The sequence below is a fragment of the Falco punctatus genome, assembly GCF_963210335.1.
Source record: "Falco punctatus genome assembly, chromosome: 2".
NCBI lineage: Eukaryota > Metazoa > Chordata > Aves > Falconiformes > Falconidae > Falco > Falco punctatus.
In genome coordinates this window covers 65,115,688-65,143,025 of record NC_137581.1, presented here as the reverse complement: position 1 = coordinate 65,143,025, position 27,338 = coordinate 65,115,688, and the positions used below count along the sequence as shown (strand labels likewise).

At 37.9% G+C, this 27,338-nt stretch overlaps 1 protein-coding gene across 11 annotated transcripts; it reads left to right on the top strand.

Moving 5' to 3' along the window:
- Window positions 1–163: 163 nt before the first annotated feature.
- On the top strand, window positions 164–25,551 carry DCUN1D2 (defective in cullin neddylation 1 domain containing 2). Of its 11 annotated transcripts, XR_013926054.1 has the most exons (9): window positions 1,196–1,702; window positions 2,733–2,949; window positions 6,020–6,188; window positions 8,870–9,000; window positions 13,783–13,950; window positions 15,421–15,517; window positions 16,762–16,842; window positions 21,731–21,813; window positions 24,199–24,256. XR_013926054.1 is itself a non-coding variant. In XM_080375505.1 (8 exons), the coding sequence occupies exons 2-8, from the start codon at window positions 2,775–2,777 to the stop codon at window positions 25,094–25,096; spliced, it is 903 nt and encodes a 300-aa protein (XP_080231631.1). In that variant the 5' UTR covers window positions 164–302; window positions 2,553–2,774; the 3' UTR covers window positions 25,097–25,551. The 11 variants fall into 11 exon arrangements, 9 of the variants coding, with proteins under 9 accessions (XP_080231631.1, XP_080231630.1, XP_080231629.1 ...); XM_080375505.1 differs by lacking the exons at window positions 1,196–1,702; window positions 15,421–15,517; window positions 16,762–16,842 and adding exons at window positions 164–302; window positions 25,017–25,551 and having other exon boundaries at window positions 2,553–2,949; window positions 24,199–24,295; XM_080375504.1 differs by lacking the exons at window positions 1,196–1,702; window positions 15,421–15,517; window positions 16,762–16,842 and adding exons at window positions 165–302; window positions 25,017–25,551 and having other exon boundaries at window positions 24,199–24,295.
- Window positions 25,552–27,338: the final 1,787 nt, after the last annotated feature.

Sequence of the window (27,338 nt, the reverse complement as noted above, 5' to 3'; positions counted from 1 at the left end):
GCTCCGCGGCGCACGCCGGGAGCCGTAGTCGCCGCCGGGCCCGACGCGGCGCACGCCGGGAGCCGAGGTCGGCGCGCCCGGGCACGGCGGCCGCCGCCTCCCCCCGCGGGCAGCGGTGCAGGGAGGGCCGCGGGCTCCACCGGCCCCGCGGGCGGGCGGGCGGGTGGCTCGTCCCCGCGCTCCGCCTTTGCGCCGGGTCCCCGCGGCGCGGCCGGCGATAGGCGGCGAGGGCGGGCCGGTGCGCGCCTGCGCGGGAGGCGGCGCCGGGCAGCGAAGTTGGTCAAAGCGCCGGTGATAAAATGGTAGGTTGTTGGGGTGGGGGGTAGGGAAACTGCGGGGCTGGGTGGAGGGGCGAGCCCCAGCCGCCCGGCCCTGCGGGCTGAGCGCCCCTGCCGCTCCCCTCCCCTCCCTCGGCGCCGGGTCCCGCTCCCCTACTCGGGGCGGGGGGGACACGCAGGGCGGCGGGGTCCGCGCGGGCCGGGGGCGAGGGGGGGCTGAGCGGCACGCGGGAGGGCGCGCGCACCGTGCGGGGTCACCCTCCCGTCGCCCCTCCGCCGGTGCCGGGAGCGGGGAAGGTCACCGGGAGCGGGGGGAGGGGGCCGGGCCGGGCGGGGCGGGCGCCGCCGCGGGTATTTCGAGCGCCGGCCGCCGGCGCGGCGCGTGCCTTTCCCTTTTTTGGGCTTGGGGCTCGCGGGGCAGGTCCCCGCCGCGCCGCGTCCCGGGCTCCGGCACCGGCCGGGCCCCCCAGCCCGGAGGCGGCAGGTGCAGCGGCGGGAGAGGCGCGGTGCGCGGCCCCGTCCCGGGGCGGGGGGCGGCAGGAGCGGGCGCGCTGCCCCGTGCGGGGCTCGTAGGGCGGCTGCCGCCGGCGCCCGCGCTGCCCCAGCATCGGCTCCCCCGCCGGGTTTGCGGTGTGGGGCAGCTCCCCGGCTTGCGGGGGCTTCTCAGACGTGGCTTCCGGGTGCCTGGGTGCTCGCTGGGGGTCCCGGGGTAGAGGGCACGCTGGAACCCCCTGCGCCCCGTGGTGTAGGTACCGCTGTCTGCAGGGCGCTGAGCAGCAGCCGTACGACGTGGCAGAGCAGCAGGTCGGGCAGCCGAGCGTGCTTCTTATCTCCCATGCCTTCAGATAACTTGGCGTTTCATTCTGAACCTAGAAAAGATCCCTAAGAAATGCCCGGTGGGAAGCGGTCTCGTAAGAGGACGCGGGGTTTACTTGGAAAATGTTGTCCGAGACCTCTGTTTCAAAGTGGTCGTCGCTAAGTTTGTTGTTCAAACGAAGTTTATGGAACCGAGGAAGATCTTAGCGCAGAGACTGTTGTAGTTAGGCTTTAATGAAAATTGGGGGGGCGGGGGGAGGGGGAGCAGGGAGGAGGAGGAGGTTACGCAGAGCTTGCAAAGGATTATTGAGTTTTTTCTTGCCAAAATACCATGTAGTTATTTTTTCAGCTCTTTTCCCGTTTTACATGCTGCTTCTTGTATAAAAAGAAACTTTGCATGTTTCTTCTGACATAAAATTGAAAAATCTTGTAGGAAAGGCCACAGTCCTTATCATGTTTACATGATGTGTTTCTTGTCTCAGGACCATCTGTAGTCAAGATGTCACCGCCCATATGTGTACAAGAGATAACATGTAAACTGAAAGATGGTCCTATGTTTACTGCTCACTGAATCAGGATTCAGTTTTTCCCTGATATTCAAGAGACTAGTACGTTTTCTGTTATACCTGATGACTTAAGCAGTAGTGATGAACTTAGGTAAATTTCTCAGCTTAATTGTTGGCCTGGAACATGTTAAGTATGGTTTAACAACTTTGGAAAGGATCAGAATATCATTAAACCCAGAGTCTGTTTTAAGCTATTTCCTTCTTCCAACTTCATGTAAAGAATAATGTTGAATTATGTTAATAGCAAATTTGCTCCCTATAGAATCCCTGTTCCTACCTACCTCTTGGGTGTTGCAGAAGTTTAGGGATGTGTCAATATGGTCGCTGCCATTAAGAGAAACGTTGGTTCCTGTGTACCACTTTAATAGGCAGTTTTGTTTAACATATTAATAGTATAAACATCATTTTCAGAGTTAAAGTTCTGGATCTCATTTATAGCAACTTCATGGTCTTGTTCTAACATTCAGCAAATCTCCGACATGTCCGCTTTGCCTATTTTCTTTTTGTCTCGTGTCTTCTGTTGGCAGTGGTTTCTAATGTAAAAATGTGAGAAACGCTTCTGCCTTTTTCAGCTGATCACTTAAAATGATTAAACTTCACATTGTTCGTTGTTGCTAGGAAAATATTAGGAGAACTCTTGAGCAGTTTTCCTCCATGTATGAAGGACTTACGCAGAATCTCTAAGTTGTGCCTTCTTAATTTCTTGTTTGTATAACCGCTAGGCATATTTTTCGGAAGATAACCATATTGTTATGGGATGGAACTTGTTTACTGCTGTTGCAGAACAGAAAAACATGCATATGTGAGCAATAAAGCAGAAATACAAATTTAATACTGCTAGAATATGTGCTGCTAAAAATGTATATATAGATGCTGTTATTTCAATTTTCAGAAGAAAATGCTGTGGTTTTAACTGCAGAAGAACAAGGCTTTGTCTTCCTGTAATTCTGAAGTGAAAGTTGTCATCAACAAGAAAACTAAAACCATTTAAAGATAGGCATTAGTAGTAGAATGCTGAAACAAACTTCTGGATTAGCTTCATTGGCTTTCCTGCTTCTTTTGCATCCCAAAGCATAAGCTTAAATCGTCTCAGAAGGACAAGGTCCGCCAGTTTATGGCATTTACCCAGGCTGGTGAAAGGACTGCTATATACTGCTTAATGCAGAATGAGTGGAAACTAGAAGTGGCAACAGACAACTACTTCCAGAATCCAGACTTGTACTACAAAGAATCCATGAAAAATTCAGTAGACAGGAAGAAATTAGAACAATTGTATAATCGATACAAAGGTAAGGCTTTTTTTTTAGTTGTGGGGTTTGGGTATTTGTTCTAATTATTTCATTTGGGTGTAATTTCTGTTTTTCCTTCTGCCATCCTTAAGGATTTCTAAGGAGAAATTGCTAGCTTTTGATTCTCACTTTGTGGTAGTGAGATAAGAATGAAAAAGCTTTTAAATGCTCTTATTGTTCAGTACACAACTTCTGTAGATATTCCTGTAGAGCTTAAAGTAAATTCGCAGTAGGAAATTAAATCTATAATGAGTCAGCTGCATATGTTGGAGAGTAAAGCTTATTATGCAACTTAATTTTTTGCCAGTGGCTGCTGTTAAATATATGTACAGTGTACTTTGTGTAGCAAAATAATACTAATTATACTAATATTTGAGGGCGTTAGTTTTGTTCAAAGATAGTAGCAGTTCTATACATCAAAATAAAAAACGTTTCAGATAATGTTACAGCTAGGAGTCTGACAAAACAGTCAAATAAGAAATCTCAAAAACTAGTCATAGAAACTCCACCCTTATTTCTTTGTGCTGGCATATTACAGCAAAAGTGATGTGTCTGTTCAGAAAGGCTTGGAGGGGAAGCCACAGAGAAGTGGATTAAAGGCAGAGTTGTTTCTTTTCCATTTTTTTTTTTTTACAGTGTTGTTAAAAAGAACAGGAAAAAAATAAAAGGAAAAGATAGCCATGTAAATATAAGAATGTACAAGATCCAGGTAGCAGTGCTTTCTGAAATGTGGCCATCTGACATGAATGTATGCATTGTTCATTACATGTTAGAGCAGTGTGGGCTGGAACCATTACCAGCCCCTGCTGAGATCCATGCACCTCGTGTTTTAAAAAATGAACTGTTAACAATTCCTCAACTATGATTTTGTGTACTTTTTGAATTGCAGTATATGGCATGCCCTGTATACACTTTAAGCTGTCTTCATGATATTGTTTCCACCTCTTTATTGTATTGTTACTCTTTACCTAATGGGTTCTATTTTAAGAATAGACATTCCTTAATATTTCATTATTATGTGGTAATGAGTTGTGTAGGGACAAAGAGCCATCAACACTATAGCATTTCCTTTGTGGAAAAAGAAAAAAAAAAAAAGACAAGCACTTTTAAAATTTGTTTGGGGCGGGGGGGGGGGGGGGGGGGGGGGAGAGAGAGATGTACATAGATATGAAACGTATATCTACATCTTGCCTTGCATGTCAGTCTTGGAGATTGCTCAGTCAAAATTATATACAATTTGTAAATGCTGCTAAGGATATCTAAAATGGAAAAAATCACGAATGTTATTTATTATTCATAAGTTTATAGCAGTGGCAAGCTGCATGGCTTGGCTTTTGTCAAAGGAAGTTTAGTCAGTTTTATGTCTGTGTTTTGGTTAGCAGCACACCTTTGCAGTTCTAGTACCCTTAATACTTAAGTAAAGCTGTAAACTTGAACAAACCCTTCACAAGATGTCAGAAAAAAACTGTAAAAGTTTTGGTTAAGCATCTTTCCTTTTTAAATATGTCACTTAAACCTGAGTCATTGGCCACACAAGAACAAGGTATTCATTTGTCCTACAGGGCCTATAGAATGTTCCATGCGTTGCCCTGTATTTGAAATCTGAGATGAGAGATCTTTCATTTTCTGTGCTGTCCTTTTGTTAGTTTTCTTAGTTGTTTATCCAGCAACTCTGTCAAAAAAACAATTTTGTCTTTGTTCCTGGTTACCTGGATGATGTGAAACATGATAAGGATGAAACAGTCCTTGTTGAAGTCAATCCGAATTTTTCCACTGGTTTCAACACCAGCGTGGTTTTTGCCTTTGATTCTTCAATTACTTCCCAAATATACAAGAAATGTATTTTACATGTCTTGGAACTAGATCAGGCACATAGTGGGATAGATGTTTGTTATTCCTGCTCAAAGGTCCCTAAATTATACCATGACTGTAATTCTTTAATGGGTATAAGTCTTTATTTGCTAAATTAACTTCCTCTCTGCATTTTAACATTTCTTCCACTGTAGTATTGGCTGGAAAAGCAGAAGACAACGAGTCTTAAAACCCCCAAAAAATAAAGTTTTCTTTAGAGTTGATTATTATTTTTTTATCAACTCATTGCATAAGGAATTAAAAATAGCATGGCTGAGAATCTTACCAGCTGAAGGGGTTAGTCTTAAATTTACTGGAGGGACACTTTTCTACATAGTCAACTTGCAATACTGAAATGTCTTCCTATCAAAAGCTGGAAAAGACAGTTTTGTAGTTTGTAAACTGTCAAGCTTTGAAAACTAATGGTGTGATTTTGTTAGCTTGTTTTCTCCCCCAATAATTTAAGTTTACGTGCAGAGGGGGGGTTGTTTTATTTGTTTGTGGGGGGTTTTGAGAGAGAATTGTTACAGTTGCAGAATTGTTAGTGACATCCACCCTGAGGAAGTTATTTACCAAGTGTGGCTCTGACATTCAAAAAGGTATTACTTAGTTCTAGTGAAATGTAGTATTTCCTATGTTATATTCTTTAGCTTAAGACCCTGTAATGCTAAGGCATTATTTAAGCAATATTTTGGCAATTTTCCTGACTTAGAATTTAAAAACCAGAAAGTATTTGACTTAGTGTAGTCTTTAAACAGTTAGTGGATTCTCTTATATACCTATGAGGAAAAAAAAAATCTGTGAGCTCACTTGATAGATGTATTTTTGTTGGGTTTGGGTTTATTTTTATTTTCTTTTTTCTTTTAAAGTTTAATACATGCTAACCAATAAGTATGTTGTACATTTTGATGTGTTTATCAGCCTTACTGCTTTTAGCTGTAGTCAGGCATTTCCTCAGTTAATTCAGATCTTTTATAGAGCATTGTGGAAAGAAGACAAAACTATTTCATTTGTTAGCTATGAATTTAGGAAGGAGTTGCAAACCAATTTCTAGGAAAGTCTGCAGAATACTTAATCTATTCGCAGCTACTCTTCAAGACTGATGTTAACTAGATTTCAAGTGAAAACATTTGTGAAGTACATAAAAGCTATGTGGATGATTATTTGTAAATATTTTTGTGAATAATTACAATTCTCTTCTTTGTATTTTGAACTGCAGACCCACAAGATGAAAATAAAATTGGCATTGATGGGATTCAACAGTTCTGTGATGATTTAAGCCTAGACCCAGCCAGTATCAGTGTTCTGGTTGTAGCATGGAAGTTCAGGGCAGCTACTCAATGTGAATTCAGTAAAAAGGAATTTGTAGATGGCATGACAGAATTGGGGTAAGTATTCATTTCTGCATAGTTCATAATGTAAGACCTGAGCTCGGTTTCTGTTGAAAGCATTTTTAATTGAATTAAGTGTGAAGCTTCAAAAAGCTGGTAAGGTGGGTGCCAAGCATAATAAGTGCTAAATGCCTGTAGTGTCTCATCTTCATTCATTTGCTGCTTTACTGCAAAACCTTAACAATGACTGCAAAAGGGTGAAGCAAAATAATTCTTACCTGTACAGCAAGGAAGGCAGTGGATATGCTGATCCTATGTGATTCGCAGTAAACATACACATGGTTGTGTTAAGATTTTGAGTTGGACTGTGGGTCGTTAAAAGCTGAAAGTCACTGGAGATGCATGAGTAAAAAAGAAATTCAGTTAGTGTTGACAAAGAAAAGAAACAGGAAAGCTGAAAAGAACCTTCAATTCTTTCCTTTTACCTTACCACCACCAAATAGGACTTTTTTTCTTTTTACCAGTTTTACAGACCACAATTTTCTCTTATGCCTTGTATACTGGATACTCCATTTGTACAGAATATCTTATGAAAAACTGAAATAAAAGTGAGGGTATTGGTAATAGAAAAGGTTGTTTAGTTTGACTGTGATGTAATTGATAATTTTTTTTTTCTTGATTATGGAACTGTTCTGGCTAATAGACTTTGAGGTTAAATGGTGTTGCCTCTGTTTAGCAATAAAGTCAAGCATTTATCACCATAAAATAATATTTTGTGTATAACTTTTCCTTGGAAGAGGTGCAGTATTTCTAGTATATAGAGGTGTCAAAATGATTATTTTTTTAAACAGATTGTATTAGAAAGGTGGAGAATTACAGTTTATTACTTGTGCATAATTTTTGTAGCTAAATAATTTCATTTGACCTTAGAATGGTGCGTTACCAACACTGTTCTACAACAGACTAGCATCTAGCAAATGTGGCGGTAGTTTCTTGAGATGGGGTCCTAGCAGTATTATTGTTAATGATCTCATCAGTTACTGACTTCTTTCGAAGCTTTCCTGTTTAGGTAAGGGTGTTCAGAAATTGTGATGAAATAACTTGTGGTATCATCTGAAGTCCAGTGCTTTGTTTTGTCCCTTTGGATAGAAACTCTAAGAATAATTACAATTTTCTAGCCATGGACAGCAATCAAGTGCTCATGCTGCTACATTAAAGGCTGCCAGCATTATTTGATATAGCTGATTAAAAAGGTTTTGCTAAACCACCTGTGTCTTTTGGCTTGGATTTTGTTTTGTAACTTTATTTTCCCATTGCTCCTATGTCCTTATGACTGTCTCTCATACAGTTCCACTGAGGTCTGTGATTTTTATCTCCTTCTGTTCAGCATGCATTATAGTGTTCTTGAGAGCATGATCCAATCGTATCTGCTTGCCATGGTATAGTGCCTGTTGAGAATTTGCAATGGTTTTGTTACATACTGGAGGTGTAGTGTCTGCAGTTTTTAGCATTGAAGATAGGTGAAGATGTGAATGAAAAGAATTCCCTGAGGCTTAGTTCATATAGCACCTTTAAGAAACCTATGGGAAGGTATGATATATGTCCCTATTGTTAACTAGATCGAGCCCCCATGAAGTTGTCAGGTGAAGACTGTTGGCAGAATTCTTTATCTTTTTCTCCACCAGGTACTGCTGGAAGCCAGAAAGGTACTTATTTTTATCTGTACCATGCAAGACAGTTAAAACTGTATCTGCATTTTTTTTTATGGATTCTGCAATAGTTAGCCGTCCTTTAATAAAATTACCCTTGAATCTTTAGAATAACTACAAATGTTTAGCTACTGAGAACTTTCAAATGCAAGTTACTTGTGATAGCTGCTTCTTTGAAACCTGCTTCCTTTGCTTTGAGTTTCTAGGTACAATTCAAAGTATTGGTAATGTCCTATAAACCTTGAATATTCATTTTATTCCTTGTTATGGAGGAAACCCTTTCTTTTAAAACTACATGTTGTCAGCTCAGGTGCTTTCACTGGAAATGCTTCTGTCTTGTGTTACTAAGGAATGTGTTTCTGTTAGAATCTCAGTAATGTATTCTATCTTAGCTTACCTCTGCCAGGCTGTTAAGCAGTTTGCCAGCCTTCAAGCTATTGTCAAAAGTTCTTTTTTTTTTTTTTTTTTTTTTCCCTTTTTCCTTTTTTTATTTGCAAGTGTCCTATGGTGGGGAGAGGATGACTGCAAATAATAGTTCATTTTGCTGGGAACTCTAATCTAACTGTAAATGTAGTATGTAGCTCTTTTAGGTAGAGCAGGGAATAAGGTCTATCTAGATTAAAGCAAAATCTCACAACCTTGTGTTACAAGAGCTATAAAAGGGGAAAGGATAGCAGATGTCAGTGAGGTCTGTATGCTTTTAAGAACAGAATAACAAATGTTGTTTGAGTTCATAAACTTGTGAAGAGTCTGAGAAAAGTTAAACCACTGAATCCTGTTTGGGTTGTGTACTTAATGAATGCCTGTATATAATGTTCCACTTAAAACAGTTTAGTAAAGGCATATGAGTGTTTACATTTTTAATATTACTCTATTTTTATCTTATACCCTATATGTATACTTAAACTCTATTTTTTTCTTAACTGCTGTTTTATTTTGCTCTGAAACTAGAAGTTAAAAAATAAAAAAAGGAAGGGGGGGAGAAAAAAATGTCAAATATTTACAAATAACGTAACCTCTTTTGAACAGGTGTGACACCACAGAAAAACTAAAAGCTCTATTGCCAAGACTGGAACAAGAGCTAAAAGATCCAACAAAGTTTAAAGATTTTTATCAGTTTACTTTTAACTTTGCTAAAAACCCTGGACAAAAAGGTCTAGGTAAGTAGAAAAAAATCGAGGAATAATCTACAGACAGTGAAGTCAATTCCCAATACTTCCAATAATACAGTTTTCTCATTGGTGATTTTATAGTAAATTCATTATTGATTTTTCACTGACTTCTCCTTTTTCCTATCTTTAAATTAATCTCTTCTTTAATGTACCCTTGGTACAGATAATTTAATGGGGGTTTCTGTAGTATTGACATTCTTTCTCATCTTGTCAAGGGAAGTTCCTGCAGTTCTTAGAGACCTGTCATAATTTATATTTTTTTTTAAAGACTGAGCTAGTGAGCTCCTTGTGTTTTCCATTTTGTTCAGAACAACTGAAACAAGATGTCCGTATTGGCTTAAAAAGAGGGAGAAAACTCTGTGCAAAAGTTACCGTTACAAGAATTTTTAGTTTTAGCTTACAGTTTTTATGTAAAGCTTATAAAAAGAATATTATGGACTTGGTTCAAATAATGACTAGAAATAGGCATACAGTTTATACAGTATAACATTATTTTTTTTTATGAAGTCTGAGATTTATCCCAACCCATGTCTTGTATTGCTGGAGTAAAATGCATATATTATTTAAATTCCAATGTTTTCTTCTCTTCAAATCAAAATTATCTATAGTTTGTGAATAGATGAAAAAATCTGTAAGATGAAATCTGATATCCTTTCAAATTTTTTGAATGTTCACTTTCAAAAGACACTGTGTAGGGAGGAATTAAACTGTTTTTTATGTCAAATAGCACCGTACCAGTTCTTTGTGCTGTGAGTGAGAGGAAAGGGGGGGGGGGGTTTAACATAGCCACTTTAACTCTGTGTCTGCGTTACTTGGCAAGCTTGTTAATAAACACTTTTTCTCGAAAATTGTTAGAAGAGTAGTGAGATGAGGGAGCAGAATGTTGATTTAGACCTCCCCAACCAGAGGCGTCTGTTCCACATTTTTTTCTTTGGAATTCCTTTGAATAGTATCTCTTGTCTTTCCTGGTGTCTGTTTTTTTCTTTTCTTTTTTAAACTGTGGGTAGCTTTTAGCCAGTTACCACTTTTCCTTATATTTTGCAGCAATTTCATTCTTCATTCTGTGTGTCACTTTCATGGGTCACATTTCACCTTTCCAGATGCAAAAATGAAAGTGTCTTGTAGTGGTTCTGTGAGGGTGGTTGGAATTCAGGTCCCTTAGCTAGTTGTTCAGTTTCTTGCCGCTCTTCATTAAAAAGCCTAGTACTTTCATATTGTGGAAAAGGTAAGTCAGTTACAGCTGAAGCTGGAATTTGAGATACCTAAAGAAATGTCACAAATGGCTTCCTGTTTTAATTGGATCAGTTCCAATATGAAACTCACGTACTTGGGAAATATGTCTCGGAAGTTCTTCACCTAAGCCTGTACAAAGAGGAGGAGGAGGGAAGGCAGCCCAACCCAGATTGTGGAAGTGAATGTACTGTTTATTTGACATGAGGAGGGAAAAGGAAACTTACTTGGTTTCCATTACTTCTGTTTATTTGGCATGGAGGCCCTTTCGTTTGTAAGTCTGTCTTTGTTGTGTACAAATGGTACTTTCTGGCAATAGAACACCTAAGTGCCTTCTTGCGCTAAGAGCTGAAGTATTAGCAGGAGAAAGAAAGAAGTGCAAAAATGAAAGTAAAGCTTAAAACAAACTATAGAAAGTATTGATTGGAACTGTTGGTGATCTCAGTTTTCAGGAATTTTAATAATTCTTGTAATACTGTTTCTTAATTCCAAATAGTGCTTAGTTCTTGCATGGCAGTATTTTGGTGATACTGTTTTGTACGACTTTTTCTGTTTTTTTCTAAAGTGATTCCAAATATTAAATATAAGCAGGTGCCACTGGTTTCATTTCTGTGGAGATACACCATATCTGTCTGATGTGAACTTGGGTCGCTATAGGTCAAGTAGAAAGAGAATGTTGAGCAAGCATGTTGACTAATAGGACATTGTGGAGTGACCAAGGTCAGTGATAGCTTATCCAAATAAAAATTAACACTGTATAGGTTTGGATTTGAAATCTTTTCAGCAAATGCCATTATATTCAGTGGAGCAAGGAGATGGAGTTAATAAGTTTACAGGTTGCCATGTACAATGTACTGCTTCCTGCTGTGATTATTCTAAGAGCTACGTCTGTTCTCTTTCAGCAAAAAAGTGTTCAGCAAGGAAAAAAACTTAGTTATCTTACAAGAGTGTCAGTATGAGCTGAGAATTCTAGTTGCTTCAGCTACATTTAATACGGACCTAGGTGCTTTTTTATTTTGCATCTTTTACTCTGTATACACTATGTATTTTCTCTTAGGATGAGAAACTGTCCATCTTCCCTCCCTCTCTCCAGAGGTGTTTGGTATTTGTGTACCAATGATTGTGTGCCCTATTGTCAAGGAGATGTGGGAGTTTCTCACATCTGTGTACGAAGTCTGTTTCTCTATCACTAAGTTTGGAGCCTTGGCTTAGGATGCTTTTATGAATTCAGTCCAGATAGTTAAAGAGAACGTATAATTAGATTTGTTACCAAATAAGCTTGTATAAATCTCTGTCTAGGTCATTGTCAGGTGTTGACCTCCCCTTCTTCCCCACATGCGTGTTAGATGACCCCGCAGTGCTGCCTAAGTGTAGGATGCTGCGAAGCTGCTGCCCTATGCGCTTGCCGTAAAATGTTTCTGGTGATGTGCTCCCATGATAGTGCTTGCTTGCTCATTCCCATATGTTCACATTTGAATTATGACTTGAAGACTAAGAGGTCAGTAAGTTTATGTCAAGTAGGAATAAAAGTGAATGCTTTTAATTAATGAAGTGGAAATAATCAAAGGAATTCTTTCCTAACATTCAATTACAGAACATTTTCATGTGATTTTTCTGGGGGGTGAAGTATCCAGTGCTTCCTCTTATTACACTTGGAGCTGAAATCACCAAGTATGGTAGCTGTTGCTTGTTGCTTTAGGGGAGTCATCTGTAGGCTAAAAGAATATTGCTTGATTCTCAGGTATACACATGATCTATGAATACGCCTGTTTGAAAACTAAGTAAATTTGACATAGTGCCAGTAACACATGGGAAATTCTTATTCTTAGCAGATTGTTAATAAAAACTTTTTTATAAAAAAAGACATAATTAAAATGGTCCTTCTGTTGGATCCTTCAGGCTAAGTGCTAACACATGTGGGTTTTTTTAACAGAAATAACTCTTGAGAATAGAGCTCACCAGAAAAATGTCTGCTAGGCATAGAAGACTCATTTCTGCAATTATTTTTCACGTTTATTATCTTAACATATTGAAACTATAAGAAATTGCTGAAATACCTCTAAAATGTTGAAACAGCGATGCTTTGGTTATGAGTCATGTTCATTGCTCTGTCAGTATTTTAATATGTTTCAGATTACTTTTTTAAAATTTCTGCTGTTTTAAGAAGTGATAAGCAGCAGTTATTACTTTATTTTTTGCCCCATCTCCCTCGAAGAACATCAGGAAATAGTGATTCATGGATTCCTTTTTAATATGCCAGGTGGTCTTTACATTTAAAATATAGAGAAAAACTTGTATAGTGTATTGCCTTGTGCCAGACAGGATAGACATCTACCAAAACCATTCCTGGCAGATGTTTTTCTAACCAAATGTTCAGTGGTATGCTAGCAATATATACTAACTTGCCTTTTCAGTTTCAATAGTTATCAGCAAGATTTGAGTTCTGATTGGCACTGGTCCTCTGGCTGAAAGTTTGAGTGCCACTGCCTTCATATAATAATATCATCTTGAATTTCTGATGGCAGGTCTCATGTCTATGCCCACACTTGTTCAAACCTATTGTTAGATTTATTTTTTTTTTCTTTTTCTAGCATATACCTTAAATCTTTGTTCCTGAATTCTCCATTTCAGTACTTAACCATCCAGGGTAAATATGCAGAATACGTTTCCTTAGAGTTAGTAACAACTTTTTCTATGTTTGGCAAGCGTGTCTGCATCTTCCCATAGTATCTAAACTGAGTAAAACAGACTACCCTGAAAAATTTTATCTTCCAAATCGGTAATGATGGAATTATATCTTCCAACTCTCTTTTCCCTTGCAGTCCAATTGATCTAACTTTCTCATGTCTTGTAGTACCCAACAGGTATCTTCCATGCACCTTAAATATTTTGGGGTTTTTTTACATCCCATTTTTGAGTTTGATTATGTTTATAACACTGGTACTGTCTGCAGTTTGTGATCTATTATATTATCGGGTTTCTGCAGAACTGCAATGCACCCACTTAATTCTGATCTTGCATTTCTGCAGTTGATTATTCCCACTAGCTATAGACTTTGTACTTCTCTTTAATGAAATCTTTCTTACTTCCAAGTGGTTTTTCAGCTTGTCCAAATAATTTTGAATTCTAATCCTGTCCTCTACCATGCTATACTTTTTGTAGGTTTTGTATAAGTTGCAGATTTAATACAGGTTTTCTTTGTTGTATCAGCTGAGTTAGTTGAGTCATAGATGATGTTAGATACAGGACTGACCCCCATGGATGAGTTATTTTCTCCCAATTTGGCAGAAAACCACTGAGGTTCTTTTAGAACCTCCTTTTAATCTCTGTGAAATCTTAAAGATGGTAGGTAGCAGTCTGAGGTTCCTTTGGGATACCAAGATGAATTTCACCATGTCTAGCTTCACTTTGGGTACCAGCACTTTCAGACTGAATTTCTAGAAGTCGTTTCTGAGATTACTGTCAGTTTTCATTGAACCCTTTTGCCTGGAGCATATATTGAAGAAAATCTCTGTGTATCCCAAACATTTTTCTTTCCAGAAATTTCAGCAGGATGCATAGTACCTTTTATTAAACCAGCCGCCATTTGTACAGGTGGGAGTGGGAAGGCACAGAAGCCATTCTTAGAAATTATTTTGGTGATACCCAACACCGTCATCTTCACAATGCAGCAGAGTTTGCTCCAGAAAAGTGGCCCGGAGTTGAGAGGTGTGTGTGTGCAGTTTTGTGTTTAGTTCATTTTTAGAACAGCCTGTCTTCCATTGTTTTTTAATTTCTTCTTATTCTACAGCTTCCCTCAAAACCAATTCAAGAAATTCTGCTTTTATGTAATTAGATTGGAAGAATCCTCTCCAGTAAATTAAGTTGCATGTATTCTGTCATTCCCCAAAACAGGCACAGTGTTCAATATACCATTCCTAGAATTCTCATTCAGAATACTCATTCCTAGAAGTAGGGCTGCCTTTTATAGGAGTCTCTCTTTTTCTGTAGTTTGTGTGGTGGTACTAGGGATTCTTTATTTCTCTTTACATCTGCAGGACTTCTGTCTCTATAGTCTTATCCAACTTGAATGTTAGAAATAAAAAAAGAAATAAAATTTACTTTGTTAGCTTAATATTGTCAAGTAGTGTGCTTCAGTCTGGACACGTGCTGTTTGGAAAAGTAAAAGTAGTACCAGTGCCCCCTAGGTGATAGCTCATCTAAGTAATGAGATGCAGGAAGGAAAAGCATGTTGCATGAGATCTACTGTGATTTTCTTTAAGCAGAAAATTATGTTCTGATTGATGTTACTCAGGACCGAACCGTCAAGTGTCTTTCAAATACATTGGGATAGGTTTGATTATTATCTAAGAAAAAGATGGATGCTTATAACTGTTAAGACTATTGCTCTCTTAGTGGTGGACGGAATTCAGGAAAAAAGATTGCAAGATTTCAACACAGCAGTGCCATCTCACTGACTGCATATTGGACCTGGCAGGCATAATATTTTGATATATTAAACTTCATCTGAGTGGTTTTTTTGTCTGTATTTTGAGATAACATAAAAGGTGTAGTTTATTAAGGTCTGGTTTGTCAGGAGACATTCACAAAGTGTTATGGATATTATGATTCTGTCTAACCTGCTCTCTCATGTTCTCACTACTATATTTAGTACAATAAATCTGTAAGATTTGCAGGGTGCAGACTTGGAGAGGTTTATCTCACCTTGTGCTCCCAAGCTTTAGCTTTTTCTACTGCAATCTGAGTGAGATTATGCATCCTAGCTCTTGGTTGATAAGTGCACTGAAGAAGAGGGTTGTAGATCTTTTGTCATGTTGTATACAGAGCGGTTGAGATTTCTAAGGACACTGTTCAAGCTCAAAACAAGACCTTAGCTCCATCTTTTTTTCTTTTTTTTTCTTTTTTTTTTTTTTTTTGTGTGTGTGTGTGTAACTGGATACTTACTGTGAGTCTCTTGATGGGTCTCCCTTTGAGCCCTGACAAGACATGTTCAGGAGATTCCTCATCTCAGGAGTTTACCACAGTTTGTTTCAGCACCGTGGAGGAACTTAATGCATTCTTTCATGGTCTTCGACTTCCAAAATGGAAACAAAAAGCAAATTTGGTCCTTCATCACTCCTTTGTGGTCCCTTCGCCTGCTTGCTGGCTCAAAAGGTTGTGCTTCCTTCTCTCTGCCAGTTTCCTGGGATCAAGCAAGAGATGATACATGAGGAGGGCATTCAGACTTGAATCAAATATTACCTCAAGACCAGAAGAATGACTATCTTTGCATCCAGTATGTGGACTTCAAGGAGGTTGCATCTTCTATGAGCAGATGAGTATAATATGCTCTTTTTAATTGAAGCAACATCAACTTTGGCTTTCATCATAGCAGTATCTCAAGATTCTTTGAAGAGACACCTAGACTTTAGGGAAGGATTTCCCCCCGCCCCACCCCCCAACTAGTTATCAAGATTTCCTCCACTTTCAATGAAGAATTAGATTGATCCATTTGTAAAAGTGAGTGGATGGAAGAAGCTGAGGAGGGAGTTCAATAAATGAATTTCATGTTTATTTTGGAAGAGGTCTGTGAATGCCTTATTTTAGGTGTTTCAATGGCCTTGGTCTGTGTGTATGGTCCTTGCTTTATTTTTGGGCATGTTTTTCTTTCTGAAAATACCAGCAATCTAAAAGAAGCTTAGTATAGAGCAGGGTGCATCTGACCAAAAAAGGCCAATAGCAGCAAGAGAGTGGCATAACTGCCAATTCTAGCAATGCCTCATTGATTCCTTTACTCGTGTTTGCCTCTTACTTAGGAAGTGTATATCCAGTCAACTTTAAGTCATCTGTTGTAGTTTATCTCAATTGTACATGGAGAGATTTGCTGAGACGGAAGGATTTTGAAACTGGCTACAGTCAAGTTCATTAGGCTGCACTCAAATTGATGTTTAGATAGCTATCATCTTCTAAGCCTACCTCACATTCAGAAGCAGTTTATCTGCTTTTGTACAGTTGATACTCAAGATAATAAACATGAAAGCTTCTGCATGGAATCAGCCTGCTTCACCATGGCAGATGCTGAGATAAGAATTAATAAGCACAGTCAGACCCTGCCTGATTCCCGCTGAGCTCTTCTGAAATCCACATGCTGTGCTTCACCACTCTCCCCTGTCTACCACAGGGACTTAAACGCTGGTGCTGTACATTATACATCCCCTAACGTAGAGCGCTGGGAAGGTCTTTGCTTACAGCTTTGCAGGGATGAATGGATCCAGCTCAGCTGGACCCTGAGTTTTCAGCCACTTCCTCTGTTTGTATCATACCCTTCACCTGTTTTTCCTCTTCTCTCTTTTTGTTGGGGAGCTCCTAATTGCAGATAAGGGCTATTTTGCTCTAAACTTTTGGCAATTTGGTGAAGGGGTTTTAGGCTGAACCCTGATGATATTTTCTGGTTATTTTGCTGTATAGATTTTATTTGTTTGTAGAAGAAGAAAACCTTCTGATTGGGAAAGAAACTAATTTTTGTGTCCATGTTCTTAGTAATTTGGAGGCCAAAGAAGACTCTTAAAATCATTCACAGATGAGGAGACAAGGAATCAAGTAACTCAGTCAATCTTGCAAGTATGCATTCGATATTTGTTGGACAGGTAGTGTGATAGTCCAGTTGTTGAGGCAGATTGACACCAGTTTCCACTGTTGCCACATCGGCACAAATTTTGGCAGGGTGTCCAGGAATTTTATTGAAACAATGTAACTTTATGCTTTTGTTTAAGCTTTATGTGATAGTTGCCTGGGATCCCAGTGAGAAATCAAGAGGAGAGAGATAAAACAGTATCAACCAAATGATACTTTAGGGCAAACTGTATGACTGACTATAAAAGCAAACATCTGAAGTTCAGCATCTTACAGAAGCTATATGTATTTTTACAAGGTGGTTGAATGAAAAAATAGGTCTGTGTCTTGTGCCTGTCCAAATTAATTTTTTATGCATTATGAGGAACAGGAGAGTTTGTGGGCTGCTCTTTTGTTTTCAAATTTGTAGAGTAAGTTTTGGTTAAAGCACTGTGGAGAGAAAGCCTCAAACAAAGGGCTCTTGGCTCTAAAACTTTCATTTCCAAATTTTTTTTTGTCTTTTTTTTTTAACTAACGAGGCTAATAAAATTAACTTTTTCCTCCTGCAAGCTTTGTTACATTCTTTACTAATATGGGGGATTTTTTTTTTTTTTTTTGTAGATGTACTGGGTAAAGCTGATGCATCCTGCTATTTTGGAGTAAAAAAAAAAAAAGCTGCCTATGTAGTTTGAGAGAGTAGTCTTTGAATGAAACTTATTGGTGAGCACTGATGCTTATAACAAGCTGCCCAGAGTCTCTCCTAGAGATGACATATGAAGTAGCAAAGCTTTACAATATTGATGAGATGATCCCACATCAATAAAGGAAGAAAAAGGCAACATTGGGACAATGAGTTAAACTCAAAAGATGCATTTAAAATAAATTACTTGTTTCCAAGCTCTAAAACATGATAGACTCTACCATCATAATGTACAGCTCCTAGTTAATATGCTATCTAGGGATTCTGAGGACAACGGTGGCTACTATTGAAGTAGTCTTATAAATAACTTCAAAGATTTCAAAATGTCATTAGGAAGCCAGTGTAATGCCTTTAGTCTTTTTTGCTTTTAAATTATATCAGTAACTTTGGTGAATTAGTTTTAATATTCTGACAGCTTCAAACATGACTGCACAAACAGCTCTTGATAGTAGGGCAGTCTGAGCGCTGGAGAGCTCTGTTTGGCAGAGGATGACAAGTGCTGCAGTCCCAGTGTACTGTTTTGACACAGCAGGTCTGAATGAACTTCATTTCATGTTCCTCATAAATCCTACTCTTCAGCCAGTTCCTTGCTATCTGTTGATTTATCTTTCTGTCTTCTCATTTCCTTGATTACTTGTGTTCAATGACTTCATTGCCCTTGTCCAAAATCATAGCAAAAGGATGAGGAACTTAATTTGATTATTTTTTTATGATATGATTTTGTTGATTTATCTTTGATCAAGGTAAACATTTGATCAAATCCTGAAAGTAGACACGGGCTGTCTAACTGATAATTTATTTTTCCTTCTGCATTAATTGTGCTAATTTGTTATCACTTCAAGTTTTCACGTCAAGCTTTATGTTTACACAAGGTAGAAGTGACTGGGGGGGGTGTTAAACAATTATATAATGAGGCTTTAATGTTTCAGAATAAATCATCTTTCAAAATGCTTTACTTCTGTGAGTAGCTCACTTTGTGGAAAGCTGATTGTTTAAATAATTCAAAAATGTAAAGAACTTTTAAAACATACTAAAACATATTTACTATAATAAACACAATTCAACAAAATGTTTTAAATCAGAACATTATTATACTATCCTTCTCCTCCTCCTTGAACTTGTTTTATTTAGATGTTATATATATTTAAATTTTCTTAAATAATTCTAGTTTTAATAATTTTGCAATGGTAATTGGTATCACTTTTAGGTGACTCAGTTCTTAGGGTTTTACAGCATCTGTAAAGCTTTCTGTATTATGTAGCCACAACTAGACTAGATATCCAGAAAGGTGAATATCTAGGTATTGAAGCTTGGTTTCAATGTATGTAAAAACTTTGGAGTATAAAACCATTATACAGAAGGGGCTGCATGATATATAATACTCACTAGATATTGACACTGCAAATGTTTTGGGGTGAAGGGAAATCTCAAACTGTTGTGTAAGTTACAGTAAATGACCTGGTATTTTTATGATGTTCTTTAAACATTAACTGCTTACAATTTTTATGTTTTGAGTGTGAACATGGATGTTTGCAGTGAAGTCTCTTGTAAACTGGTCCTTGCTTAGGTGTGAGTTTCTAGAGATTCATGCAGCTGTCTTTTCCATTTATAAAACTTAGCCTGTAATGTGGGAAACATATTTTTGGTACAAAACCAGCATTTTTGTAATGTACCTCTGGTTTTATTTGTAGTGATGCCTTCATATCTATGCATCATTGGAACAGGTATGCCTAAGCCTGCCTAAGGAATCCATGCCTTGCAGACACATCTTCCTATGAGGATGCAGAACTTGGATAGCATAAGGCTTTTTTCGTTTGTTTTCTCTTTTTAGTGCTGCACTAATTGTAGCTGATGCATGAACACCACAGCATTCTGTTATTGATACTACTATCAGCATCCTAATGTCGAGCTGGAACTCTGTAACTAGGTTTTCCATTTAAAGCAGAAAAACCCTCTTTTCTCTCCTGTGGTGCTAAGTTTTTCAGCCTAGGTAGGGAATTATCTTCAGTATGTCAGCCATATCCCCTGAGGGTGCAGCACACCTGAAGGCCTAGTTTTCTTGAGAGCTTTAAGACTGCATAAACTGGCACTACTACCAAAAGCGATAGTCCCATCTAGTCCTTTTTGTTCAAGTGTCTCTTGCGTTAGTTCGTGGGTTTCTGTGATTGCAGGGAACCAGATGGGGAAGATTTACTTTTTTTATTTTTTTCTTGAGCTAATTTTAACCAAGATCAGGTGTTCTCTCAGTGTGCTTGATGGGGAGAGCAGCTCTCATGTGGACCGGTTTCGGCCACTACAGAACGGCATACTCAGCAGGGTATGATTTTGTTGTACATTATAACAAATAATTCCTGTATCTTTGTGCAGGAGAATCCATTTGCACACACATATACTGTATCCCTCAAGTATCAACTTAATTAAGATAGTACTTCACATGCATTGTGTTAAATGCAATTTTGCAATAATCAAGTTTACCCTAATATAATACTAAATTTTACACATACCCAAATGAACCGAGGAAGTATGGCCTCTTCCTTCCCCTTTAATTTTATTGTGGCATCTGTAACCATCTTTGTTTCTTTACCTGTACCATCTTCCTTTTTCCAATGAATATTTCCATCAGAAGTATAAAAACTGTTCTGCTATTAAGGTGTTTTTCTTCAGGATCATTCTCCTTAATGTTGTCACATGATAAGATTTGCAAGATTGTCTTGGAAAGGTTGAGTCTTCCTAAAGAAGCCTGAGTGAATGGGATCAAAGCTGGTCACTTCACAGTGAAGTTTAAAAACCCTTAAGATTATTCAAGTTTCTCCCTTCCCATTTCTTTTGCTTTTCATCGGGGATAACTGATCCAAGTAATCTGCATATCTAAACAGCAAGTAAACGCTTTTAACTATTCTCTTCTACTTATTTTCTGTGAAAAGTGAGCATGGTGGCAAAGACAGGAAGGACTGAAAGAAGTTTATTAGGGCATAAAGCAAGTTCTGTACTGAAAAGCAGTTTGATTGTAGTAGAACAGGCACTGGCAGCACTGTCTCTATAGCCAGGTATAGGCATATTGCATTTCTCTGCATCTTGCAAATCTTGCACTTTGTCTGGGCCTCAGCCCTCTATGATACAGACTCCAGGGAACTAGCTATGTTAAAATCTGGAACACCCCTTTCAGACCTGAAACTTGATTTCAGGTGACAGTGTCCTTTGGTTTGTAATGTGGTGTGTACAACTTCAAATACCTTGTTCCTTTCTTGTAGGTGTAGGTCAAGCTTCTGCCTTATCTGCTATGACAGTACTTGCTATTAAGTTTCATATTTTGTTTATACTTACTTTACACTGAAAGCACAACGTGAAATCTTTTTGTGGTTTCAGAAAGGCTGTGCTTTGTTTTGTGGTTGCACAGCAGTATGCATACATTTAGTGCTGTTACCTGTGGGACCAAGCACAGAAGCCATTAGGTATTGTGAGTTGCTGAGGATGAAAACAGGCCTTCAAGAAAACATCCTTTTTACTCTTACGCTGCATCTAATATTGCTCCTACTTTTCCACTTGAATGTGCGGCAGTGCTGCATCCTCCTGTTGGCATGCATGAGTTGAACTCTGCTTTCACATCACTGGTCATGGTGCAGAACAAGGGCTGCTTTCTTGGACTTCTATTTTCAGTATTGGGTGTAGGTGTTGGTCTGTTGAATGATTCCAGAAGAAGAGAATTATTACTGTAAGGGGTCTGAGGAATTACCATGCCCCAGACAAATATTTTTTTTTTAATTCCCTTGTGTCCTTAAATTCCCTTTAAAGTCAAGTGTGTCTAAAATGTGATAAATTAACGGGAATTGGCACCTGCAGACTTAAATGCTTGGGTTTCTATCAATATTGTTGTGTTTGTGTGTATTTTTTTATTTGTAGGCAAAGTTAGTGATAACTGCTTTGTTCTGTTTCTGCAGACTGAAAGTAGCTTTAATCTTGCACTGTTGGATGGTGACAGAAAAATTTTAATCTTTATGACTGTGATGTTCAATATGCAATTTATACCATTACTGTTTGTCCTGAGTTTTTTGGGTTAGTGAGAGTAGAAAACATTCCTTATAATTTTTGTAGTGATTTTAGAATAATGTTATTCATTTGTATCATAATGTACTGAATGTAGCATTGTTTTATTGCATATGATGTGCTGTAATGTTTACATGTTGCTTTCTCTTGCAGATCTAGAAATGGCAATTGCATATTGGAATTTAGTCTTGTCAGGAAGGTTTAAATTTCTAGATCTTTGGAATAAATTTTTGATGGTAAGTATGTACCATATTGCTTCCTGACTGTCTTAGTCTACAGTTGTCTGGCCTGTAGGCTGTGTGCTTACGATAAAGAAAAAGACAGGATGTCTGAATACTTCCTTCAAACTTGTTCCTTTTTGGAAACTGATATAAAATAGTCTTAAATCAAGCCAAACTAAATCTTGTCTGTATAATTTCCTGATCAAGAAGAATGCAAAAAGATATAGTAAAGCAATAAAGCATTCTGCTTGCTTGATACTGCGTCCTCCTACTTAAGAAAAGCTTCTGCATGAAAGAAAGTCATGATTGTAGATTGAACTTATGTTGTCTTTTTTCTCAAGGTAGCTGTGATGATTGTCAATCAAGTATTTTACCATGCCCTCCCTTCTGTGGTATTAATGCGTAAACTCCAGTCTTTTTTTAAATGTCAATCCTGTTATGACTGACTTAACCTGAGAGACTTCTCTTTTTAAGTGGAAGTTCTGCCTGAGTAGTTATTTTGACTCATTTTTTAGATAATAGTTGTGAGCTGATCTTGACAGTTTTCTATTACTGGTTTTAATTCTGTGGGCAGCACAGTAAAGATGCATAAATTAAACTTTAGGAATTGCAAAATACTCTTATTAAAGACCTGATTCATTCATCCATGTTTCTAAATTTGCATTTCTATGCACTTGAAAAAAAAAATCCACCTTATATAATGTTACATAATGTATAATTTACCTTTTTTTTCCCCAATCTATCTTTTTATCTGTAATTTAGGAGAACTAGGAAGTCTTTCTGCATTTTGTCCCATAATCACCAGTGCTTAATAGGGGAAGTGTATATTTTTCACAGTGCTTTCTGAAGTTTCTTCTAAATCTTTGGACAGTATATTTTGTTTATTCACTGAATAATGTGCCACTTTCATCAGGAGAACTTGTGACATTTCATGTTTCACACTTAACACATCCAAATCCAGATCTATAGATGTAACTGAAGAAAAAGTCTTTAACTTTTTTTCCCACTTGGCTATGTGATCAGGTTTGTTACAACATACGGTTTGGCAGATCTCTACTTCAAGCAATAATCTAGATGATCTGGTATAAAATGTCTTACTTTGCTACAAATATTTAACCTGTATGTTTACTTCAGAAAAAATGTTTAGATTAAAAAAAATTCAACCTCAGAAGGAAGCAGGTTGGGATTCTTTAGGATGGGGTTGGGTTTTTTTTTTATTGTTTGCATTTTGCTTATTTTAAGGAACCTTTTCCAGAAGGTATGTTTGCTTGTCATGTTTCTTGCAGTCAAGATATGACCTTTGCCTTGAATGAGAAGGCACGTTTGCTGTTGTGTTGGACAACATCCTCATTTTGATAGAGTTCCAGATTTTTGCAATGTGATTTATTCTTCTCAATACAAACAACAACAAAAAAAAAACCCTGCCCCACAATACAAAACCAAAACCACAAACACAAAAAAACCCAACCCTTCACCGAGCAAGTTTTTTCATGCAGTTGCAACTTTTTCCTGTAAACCAGAACTAGGTGTTGAAATTTAATTCCCTATTAATCACCTGCTGTCTTCAGGTAGTATAACAGTATCAACAGATGGCGGGAGATGTGAATGGTCTGACTTGATCCTATAGCTCTCAACTGCTTAGTAATTGTGCTTCCCCACACACTCTCTGTTCTTGGGAGTGTTAAATTTAAAAGCTGAGAGAACGCTGACTAGAACTGAAGTTTTATGAGTGCTGCTTAAACTGGCCAGGGTGGTAACTAGTACTTGTGAATGGGCTGATGCAGAAAGCGCATCTGAAATTAGTCAAGGAGATGGTAGTGGAGGACAGAACAGACTGGGAAAAAGGAGACTGGGCAGAAGTGGAGCAGATGCAGGTAGTGCATTGTGGTGGAGGAGAAAACATCTAGCTGAAGAGAGGCTGAGGTGGTGGGTTCGGAAGGCAGTCTGGGAGTGAGAAGAGCATAGGTGCAACTATAACCAACAAGTTGAAAGAGAAACTGGGATAAGGAAAAAAGGACTCGGGTTGAAATGACAGAATGCTAACCCATGGCTGCACAGTTTCAGAACCTGGAATGGATGCCAGTAAGTAGAAGTATAAAGTGCATTTGGTTTATTCTTTTTCATAGTGAGTTAGGAACACACACACCCTAAAAGCAGGATGGAAGAAGTGGAAGAAATACATCTGTTAAAGACGACTTACACTTTTTTGCCTCCTTTAGTTGCAATTTACCTTGTAGCTTTCTTTGGAAGCTCTGAACTTTATTTAATAATTAAAAAAAAGATGTAGAGAAGAAGAAAAAAATACTTAAAACATGTATTTCTGTATTCATCAATATAAAATACTGGTGTGGAATTTGAAAATAGTTTGGATTGAACAGTACCATTTTTCCTCCTTTATAGGAACATCATAAAAGATCAATTCCAAAAGATACTTGGAATCTTTTGTTAGACTTTGGAAATATGATTGCAGATGATATGTCCAACTATGATGAAGAAGGTAAGCAGTACCTGAATATCTTCAAAAATGGGTACAGTGGAATTAAAATATTGCTGTAAATGAACAACTGAGTGTGCTGCTACCTTCTGTCTTAATTTGTTTACCTTTAGAGATTTAGCTGCAAATATAGTGTCATACTTGTTGCCAAAACGGTAAAGATAAGAAGGTGAACTAGTTTGGTGTAGTGTGTAAACAGAAGTAAAGATACTATCACACCATGATATAGCACATGCTGTTTGAACCTGTTATGCTATCAGAGTTGCAGTGAAACTGTATTTTTTGCTACTTGCAAGGAAAAACATCATTTTTCTAATGGCAGGAATGTCTATATGGGCATTTTTTTTATTAATCTAGAAGTAATTTACACTTTGCTACTAATCCTGCAAACCCTGTTTTGGAATGACTGTGTACAGAAATATTTCTCAAGTTATGAATGGCTCTAATAGGAATGCTATGGTTTTGCTATCAGCTGATGTTTATAAACTTGGCAGTGTGGGGGTTTTATGCTTTAAATACACTTAGAACTATAGCTGCAAGAAGAGGTTCAAATGTCTAATTTATTAGTTAGGTGCTTTTTTTCATGTGTTTATAATCTCATGCAAGTTAAAGCTAGACTAGGCCAGAAATGGCAGTGAGCTTCTGCTCCTTTGTATTTAAAGACTACATCCATTTATTGCTGAAAATAATACATTAATTTCTGAATTGCTTGACTTCTTTTTAGGAGCATGGCCTGTTCTTATAGATGATTTCGTGGAATATGCACGACCAGTAGTCACAGGAGGAAAACGTAAAACTTCCTAACCCCAGACTTGTCAGTTTGGACTAAACATGCGCTCTGAACTGCATTAGGTAATGAAGATTTGTTAACTGATAACTGTGCACATTGATGCTGGTTTCGGTGGTCATGATGAGATTCTGCAGACAAAACTGAAATTCTTCCTTTCTGCCTAAAGAAAATGATTGCTGACTCTTGAACACTTCAAGAACAAACTCAGAAGATAGTCCAGGCTGTTTGTAGGCTATTGGCTTCAATCATTGTACTGGTTGTATCATATAGGATGTAGATTTTGCATGATTTTATACTTTGGAGAAGTTTAACTAGAGGCCGTTTTATTAAAGTTTTGACAGCACAGCATGCCATTCAGTTCATGATCCAAAGTGAACACCAGCAGTTACATAAATAAAACTGTATTATATTGTACTTATATTAAGAGCAGTATTTGTGGTATATAAATTAAATCCCTAAATAAAACTTATGCAGTATGTTGTATTTTTATAAAAGTTAGTTCCATGGATCTGTCCTAATGTAGAATTGTAACAAAACAAATAACACTTACGCTTTTTTTACTTGTTGCCAAAATTTAAAATTTGTATTTTTGGGTCCTAGGTGTATAGATTGATTACATACAGCCTCTTGGTTTTTCCCAGTGAGATTAACTTCCTCATTATTTTTCTTGAAGTGCTTGGACATGTAACAGTAGCATTGCTGAGGAAAGGCTGCTGCTTTATGCGGTGTTGCAACTCTAGCTTTTTTTTTTATTAACCATCTTAAAGTAGTTATTAAACAACCAAAGATGCTTTTACAACTCATGTTTGATTATCATAATTCAGTTAAGTCTTCAATTATGTTATATTCCATCAGTTCATTATTTAAAATAAATAAAACTTCCAGTTTTATTTGTAGCCTGAAACATACCATAAATTCTAGCTAAATGCAACATAGTTATAAATGCAATTCCTGGCACTTCTCACAGAAAATAAATGTGAATAAGCCCAAAGACTTAACCAATTGGCTTCAACTTTGGAGAAGCAGTTAGGGGTAAGGAGACTTTATGTTAATGATGATTGGCATTCATGCCTTTGGATATATGTGCATTCAATTTTATTTAATTAAGGGGGGGGAAGAGTAAGTTACTGCAGTATCATTGATCTCAAGGCTAGTGGAATTGGACCGGTTTTCACCAAATCTGAATTTGTTTGGTCGTTTCTTTTGCCTCTTTCACCAGCCATCGATTATAAGGTGTACAGAGGTCAGTCTCCTCTTTCTCAACAGTGTCTTCCAATACCTAAGCACAAAGAAGTTTTACCAGAAACTATTCAACATGTTTTCACACAGGGCTCTTTTAAATGCTACCTCATCAAAATGAGTTTGTCATAGCCACTGTAAAAGTTTGTTAAAGCGAAGAGTTGCTAAAGAGTATGTACAGCTATGATCGATAAATCTTCTGTAATCAGAGCTGAATAGATGCAACAATTTTGGATAAAATAATGCATTAAGTTATATAATTTATATCTGTTTGTATCATATCAGATCATTTAAGTATTGCATGACAGCATACTATTTTATTTTGTAGTTGTGAGGGGTATAAAAGCTTACAATAGTCTCTGGAGCTCTGATACTTATAGGTTCATATAAGCAGTTAGCTTTCATTTATGTCAATGCAACCTACAAGAACAAATGTACATGCAGCGTACAGAAAGATTACCTTCATTCTTCTGCTTGAGAGAATTTCAGTTGTGCATGATGTTTAGAAAGCAGGAGTAGGACAAATCTGGACAAATTAGCAAATTTTCTGTTAATAAGAATATAGCAGGCAAGTTGCAAATGCCCCATGAGTGATTTAGTAATAGTAATCTTTTTACCCCAGGCAGTGTTTGTAAATGTTAAAACTTGCATGGCAGACACTAGATGTCAGTGTCTCTGTCTTCAGGTGCCGCTCTCTTCAGCGTAGAGTTACAGAGTAATACTAAGCCAAATTATTAGTTTCTGACTACATCTCTTTAGAAGGGCATTTGTGTACATAAGTCCACCGCCTCGACAGAAGTCAACGAGATTTTAAAACTGTATTATGCTCTTTTTAATGCATTTGATTTACCTAGTCTTCCTTCCCCCAACCAGCCATTTCTATATCTGTCCTGTAGGCTTTTGGAGAATGTGTAACATCTCATAACATCAAGTGCATTTTATCCCGCCCAAAGCAGTGGGATGCTTGATAGTCACACAATTGCCACTTAAAATATATAGCTATAATGTAACTGACCA